General features: G+C 27.7%; 1 protein-coding gene across 1 annotated transcript; it reads left to right on the top strand.

The window, feature by feature from the left end:
- Positions 1–552: 552 nt before the first annotated feature.
- On the top strand, positions 553–6,560 carry LOAG_11021 (hypothetical protein; the record flags this gene model as incomplete). The annotated part of the gene is made up of 12 exons (XM_003146544.2): positions 553–784; positions 1,272–1,411; positions 1,667–1,789; positions 1,999–2,145; positions 2,491–2,642; positions 3,267–3,349; positions 3,733–3,936; positions 4,121–4,200; positions 4,846–4,968; positions 5,589–5,644; positions 5,969–6,071; positions 6,327–6,560. The coding sequence occupies 12 exons, from the start codon at positions 553–555 to the stop codon at positions 6,558–6,560; spliced, it is 1,677 nt and encodes a 558-aa protein (XP_003146592.2).
- Between the last annotated feature and the right edge of the window lie 899 nt (positions 6,561–7,459).

The following is a 7,459-nucleotide window of genomic DNA, read 5'->3' as shown; positions in this document are numbered from 1 at the left end:
TATATATATATATATATATATATATATATATATATATATATATATATATATATATATAATATAGTAAGTTATAATTAAACGTTATCTTTTTTTACGATGTAAAGAATAAATGAAAATTCGATAAAGACTAGTGAGGCATACATTTTCGTTTTCTATCTCGAATGTTACTTATAAAAAATTGGACCGTTTGAAAATTTGGATGGACTATCAGTTCAGGTAAAATTTGAATTTTTCCTTTTGGTAAAAGTTTATAAATTTCATTCCGTTTTAGCTACTAACTTCTTATTATCATTTGCTGCTATTTCGCCGTGATTGAAATTTTCATGTATTCTATGGGATTATATTTACAAGTTCGTTATTTTGAGCTCGAGAAAAAAAATGGATGACGATGATATGATCCAATATGCAGATTTCAAGAAAAAAAAAGATTTTTCTTTGTCAATAGATTTGTCAGCATTCTTAATGAATTCAAGAAACTGCAAATTTTCATGTAGTAAAAGGTTCTGTGTTAAATATACACAGATCAAATTGAACATTCATAATAATTTATACATGTTTGTTAACTTCTCATCGTTATTTGTGGTGGACAGTATGATTTCTGATGAAACGTTGGAAAACGTTGGAAAAAAACGAACGAGAAGATTCGAATATACAGCGAAATATAAAACATTAGAGCAAAAAATTTCATATGATACACAAATTCCACTAACCGATGAAAATCCAATCGATGAGATAATCTCTCATATTTATGTAACAAATAAAGTTCTACCATTATTTTACAAAGGTTGTAGTTTTTTTCTTTTTTTCTTTTCTAAATTTTATTTGTTTAGAAGTCAAACATAATCAACAATTTAGTTCAGCGAATTAAGTGAAGTATTCAATTAACTATCCATATTTATTTTGTTGTGGATATAATTCTTAGTTGTCTTTTTCATTTTCGCAATAAGTTATGTTATGATAGTGTGAAAAACATTTCGACATTTTTTCCGCTAAATTTTGGCAAAATGGATAATAAATTAGCAGAAATTATAATTTCATATCAGAAAGATTACTATTCAACGTGCTATCATATTATTTTGTCATTATCATTACTATAAGTGTCATAATCGTACTTGATTAAGGGAAGTATTCGATTTAATTAAATTAGTTAAATAAATGAATTCATATAATATGGCTTTTAATTTTTCCGAGCACTTACGTGGAAGCACTAAAAAATAATACTTCTTGATGTAAAATGATTTTTTCTTCGTTATTTTTTGTGATTTTTATAGATATTGCGGATGCATTCCATCGTTTTGTTGACGAGGAGACATGGAAATATGAAACGGAAATAGGTGATGCTATTATCAATGCATTTCTCTGTGGAGCAGATAGTACAGATGATCCACCATATGTTCGAGAATTTCCTGAGGTAGTAATTCTTACGTTAAATTTGGGTATGATTTCTTTTTTTCTTCAGGATTCTAGTAGTGTCGTACGTTATTTCGTGAGTCTTCCGTAATTTTAGCTTCTACCAAAATATACCAAGAGTTAATTTATACTATACGTATACTAGAATTTTTATTTGCAAACTTATAAACTTATAAACAGGTCAAATATTTTCATTTTTTTCTAGCTGCACTTGACAGTTACTAGAGATTTTTCCATGTTAATGCGTTGTTTTCAGTTAACAAATACGAAACCTTCTGAAGCTCTACAGTTCGCAGATCAATTCCAGTTTATTATGCGAAATTCATCACCCGAACGATTGAAAATAATCATTGCATGGGAAAGAAAAATGGAAGATGAAGTATGTATATTTTAATCTGTTAGATTTGAAAACAATATGAGAAACTCAAATAACTCAACGAAATGTTTTTTTCCATTTTTTTCCGTTTCCCGGTTTATTTTATTTATTTTTTTACTTTCTTACTTACTAGTGAAATTCCATTAAGTTATTTAATTTACATATTTTGACTTTGTAGATTTCAGTCTTATTTCTTCAGTTCCATTTTTAAGATGTTGTCGTTGATACGTGCTCGTGATTTTGAACTTGATCGAATGTATCGTAAATGTGAGCAAGCAGTGAATGCTAGTATCACAAAGGATGATCGAGTAATACCCGAAAGTGGACAGCATTTAAGCTGCTTAAATGAACAGATTCGAGTTAGATTTTTGTATAACAACTAACATTTTACAGTAGATGCCATTTACTGCATTCTCCTACTAGTTTTCCGAGTTTTTCACTGAGTGCTATCAATGATATCGTAGTAATTCACTATTAATCCTTCAACAGTAAGTTGTGGTTGTAATGCTGAGCGAACTTTGCTCGTTAAACTTTTTTCTAGCATCTCATTGTAATTCGATTTGAAATTCTGTGGCATCTTTTAGTTACTTGATTAGCAAATGATGACTGAAGTTAGTGAAAAAAGTGCGAATACTATTTTCCTCATTTACCTATCATATTTCGCTCTTAAATATTTGAAATTTAATTAAAAGATATAATTACAGGAAATTAGCAATAATTATGCTCAGCAAATTCATATCTTAACATCACGACAACGTAAATTCTATCGAAATATGATCAAAAGTTTGTACGAACATGATGAATTCCCAGCTGAAGCAGAAATCACCCTATCTGATGATACAACTCCAGTCAAAAGGTATTTCTTTTAATATGTTTTTTATTTTTGTCGATTTAAAATTAATCTTTCTGAAGATATTTCCTAGTAATATCGACTACTGCTTCGATAAATACTGTTGTTCAAGATGCAGCGACTGAGTTATATTGCCCGGAAACACTAACGAGTTTTTTTGTCCCTTACTTACAATGACAAATACCCAGTCGAAGTGCCATTATTGAGAAAAACAATGAAACATTGTCAAATTTAAGTAATTAACAGAGGATGGTAGTAATGATAATGAATTAATGAAATAAAGAATTTGAATAAAAAGTATTCGTATTGGAGAATGGCAGTAATGATAATGAATTAATGAAATAAAGAATTTGAATAAAAAGTATTTGTATTTTACCCTGGAAAATTACTTTGATTTGTTTTAGTTTTTTTACACATAGTGTATTTTAATCGAGTCTCGACCTTACATTGTATATTATTAATTGAACATTTTCAAGGAATTGCAATTTTATTTTACTTCTTATGCGACTAATTGGATGAATAATAAAGGAAAGAATTGGGCATATCTATCAATGGCTCATAATATGGTACAAATTTAAGCAAGGTATGCTTTAATTTAACTTTATTTTGCTAAAATTTAACCTATTTAAGATCTTTGTCAACAGTTTCAAGCTTCGATACAACCAAAACACAGTCTAACCTCTCTTTGGATGAAAGTTTCACAATATATTTAGGTAATTCCTTTTTTATTCCATAGAATTCTTTCCGTTAAAATTCTTTTTTTTTTTGTAAGCCATGATTCATCTTATTTTTGTTAATTAATTTATTTCTTCATACTTCTCATATTTGAACATACTAACATCACTGATTTCATTCTTTCAATGATAAATTTTATCAGAATGTGTTGTGCTTTTAGTTCAATTCATTCTTTCAATGATAACATTTTATCAGAATGTCTTGTGCTTTTAGTTCAAACACTCCCATTAATCGAAAGCTATTACTTGGGTAAATTACTGTCTCGAATTTTATCATTTTTTGTCATACAGAAGTGGTATTATACATTCCTTTGAATATATTCAAACTAAATACCTATAATTGAATTTCGAATAATTTTTAGGCGCCCAGTTAAAAACAATGCACAATGCTCGATTATTAACTTCCCCAAGTTTGACAGATCTGTGTCGTCCTCCTGTCTTTTTTGAGGATGATGTATGTGCTACACGACGTTTGCAAATGAATCTCACTTTATATAGCAGAAGTTTAATTAGTCTGGTACTTCTTGTAGGAAGAGATCCTATGTTTCACATTAATGAGCGAACAGGTTACATTTTCATATTTATCAAAATTTCATCTAATTTTAAATTCCCTTCAATTCATTTATATAAAAAAATTAGTGTATCATTACAGTCTTTTCAGTCTAAATTTTCCAAGTAAGTTTTTTTTTTTGGTCTAAGGAATATGTAAAATTGGTTGATAGCTTAACAATAATAATGAAACATTTTTAGATTTCTCCAGGTTGTGCGAACATTCCACCGAACTTCATTTTGAATCACTTGAAGATCAATTAAAACAAGTAATACCACTGGTTTGTTTTTTTGAAACATATTTTTAATATTTAATACTAATCAGATAATATATAGTATTTTATAAATAATAATCTTTCAATGTTACCAAATATTATTTGTTGCAAAAGTATATGTTTCATATCTTGAAGTGTTATGCTTCATTTCAGTTTTAATACATTATCGTATATGATATTTTATTTCGCAAATAATATCTTTTTATTGTTGTAGATCAAAAAAAAGTCAAATCAATTCCTTTTAATTCAAAAAGTAATCATCAGCAAAATATTATCACCTTAAATCTTAGCATTAAGTTTTCAAGTTGTCAATTGACGTAGTCTATTGGTAGTTTTTGGTTGTGAAGAAGTTGTTGTTGCATCTCCGGATTTTTTTAATGTTGGTTACTGTACAGTAAATAAAACATTTATAAAATGCAGAATTAAATACTGCGATATATTAATAGATTTCAAGAGAAAAGAAAAAATGAAATATGTAAAATAGAAATGTCTAATTTATATGCCTCCCAAGGTTGCATCCTGCATCCTCCGAAATTACCGTATATTTTTCATTAACTTGAAGTATAAGGTGGAACCCACTGATATTTTAGCTGTAGTTGAAACGATGATATTGTAGCTGTAATACTTTCACTTTAATTTTTTTCTTTCCAGATACCGAAAGCAAAAGAAGATATTCATCGTGAGACGAATGATAATGGTGATGATAATGATGAGTCATTACTTCCAGTTGGTAGTTTATATGTTACTCGACATTCCAATCTTTCTTCAGTTCAGGTTTGTATTATCAATCATTCATTTTTCGATGATAGTGATAATGACTCGTTACTTCCAGACTTTTTCTAATAATTATTTCTTGAGCAAGAATGATTATTCTTTATTTAACATAAAAATAGTGGGCGGTTTATTATTATAGGATAGAGAAGATTGGCTTGTATTAATTTTCATTCATATTACGTAAGTTTTGTTTGTTTTGGTCACTTTGATCAACTTTCCTGTCATTGATATTTTATTTTGCAAATTAACATCTTTTAAATATTGCAGATCAAAATAAAAGATCAAATCAATTCCTTTTAATTCAAAATGCTTATTTGCTCTATGTATTTTTTGAACAATAACTAAAAAAGCTTATTATAATACTAATTTATTGCATACATATCAAATCTCATGATTTTATCACTTAGGTGGCTAATAATTACATAACGTAAGATTGTTACATTTGTAATTAATATTCGACACATAACCTGAATTATAGACATACAGAATGATAAGACTTGAATTAGGTGGAATTTTAGAGAAAAAAAATTAGCTCAATAAATTACGTGTCATTTTTGCAAAAATCAAGGCGACGAGCTTATGACATTTGAAGAAATCACAGAATATATAAAAGACTTCAGGTTATCTATCATTTGGTTGTGGATAAATCGTTGGAGGACGATGAAATTTCTAGTAGGTAGGTTAAAATGAAACATTTTGTATTTTTGGAACTTTTTTTCGGAAGCTCATGAATCATGCATCTATTTAATGAAAAAGATTTCAATAATTTGGAATTTTACAGAATATTTTGATCTATTTCTTTTAGTTCTTTTGTTTATATTGCTTCTTAATATAATAATGAAGCTGTCATTTTTTGATTGATTAACCTTTTGTCGCCTTGCATTTTGTTGTTTATGCAAAAGATAATAAGTATTTGGTATTCTAAACCAGTATTTTCAAAGATTAACTAAGCCAGGAGTTCAAAATATACTGGTTTTTTTCTTTCTTTTTTTTTTTTAAGGCATCCATGTATCAATGGTTTACGAAATGCTATCCGGTTATCGGCTAAATGTGGTGTAACAACATTCACTATACCCCTATTGCTTGTTGGGAAAGCAAAAGAGGTATGATTCATAAATTTTTCGAAAAAAAAGAATTTCAACAAGTTTCACTTTTTCTAAATCAGAAAATGGACATGATTTTTTTAGTTAATTTTTCTTTTTTAGAATGAAATAATTGTGCATAATATTTACAGGTTGACAAAACGAAACAAACAAATTTATCTGTTGAATATCTATGATGAATAACGTTTTGCATTTTTTTTTCAAATTTAACTTCCATTGAATTCTAGTGATTTAAAAAATAAATAAAAATTATAGCACATGACGCCAAATTGGTGTATGAAGCGAGCCGAATTAATTTTCAAATGTGTGAAAGGATTTATGATGGAAGCATGCTCAGGTAGCTCAACAGCTGGTGGTGGTCCTCCTACAGCTACAACACATTTCAATGTGAATTTCGTTCTACCAGAAGATTTGCAAAAGATTATTTATGCTGAAATTTTGGAATTATTCCCAACAATATTTCATATGGTACCATCAGTAGTGATGTAAATAAAAATCTACATAATAATATCGTAGCACTGCATAATTATCATTTTTCAGTTTACACGAAATTTCTCAACTAAACAAATCTGTTGAACTTTGATCTAACAAGATTACTTAACTTATAATATCAAATTGAAAAGTAAATTTCATTTTGCATTCATTTCAATGCATTGTACTATGGCGTACGTTATGTATCCAAAATAACTAAGAACAGTAGATGAGAACAGTAGCATTCATTCTATTCAACAATTTAGAATTCATATTTTAATTTAGTAATTAATTCTTCAGATTATTTCTCAAGTTTTTCTTTCTTTCATTTATCTCCTACTTAATTTTTTAAATTATTTCATAAAATTTACAATAATTTTACATGAAGTTTACAATTATTACATTTTCAACAGATGATATGTAAAATTTTCAAAAGTAATCAAAAAAAAAAAAACAAAAAACGAAGACGAAAACAAAACATTACTATGTAAAATGAACAAAGAAATGCATTTAACTTTTAATTATTCCTAAAATTGGAAGCATAAAATATTCTCAATGATACTTTTTAACGAGAAAAAAGATTTGCAAATTTTTCGAAGAAAAAGAATCAAAAAAAAAAGGAATGAAAAAAAGAAGCCAGAATTGTAAAACAGGTTTCTTCATCCTAACAGTCCTTTTTTTTTTCGTCATTCCTTTTTTCCACTTTTTAAGCTTCTAATTAATTCATTTATGAATATTGTATATATATATTTGTATGTATGTATGCATGTGTGTGTGTGTGTGTGTGTGTGTGTGTGTGTGTGTATGTATGTGTATGGAACTGTACGTACATATGTATGCGTATGTATCAGAGGTATATCAAAATTATTTGTAATATGTAAGAATTTAATAAATTCCTTTTTTTTGTTGACTAAGTT

This window comes from Loa loa (assembly GCF_000183805.2).
Source record: "Loa loa unplaced genomic scaffold supercont3.321, whole genome shotgun sequence".
Taxonomy (NCBI): Eukaryota; Metazoa; Nematoda; class Chromadorea; order Rhabditida; family Onchocercidae; genus Loa; species Loa loa.
This window is presented reverse-complemented; position numbering and strand designations above follow the sequence as displayed.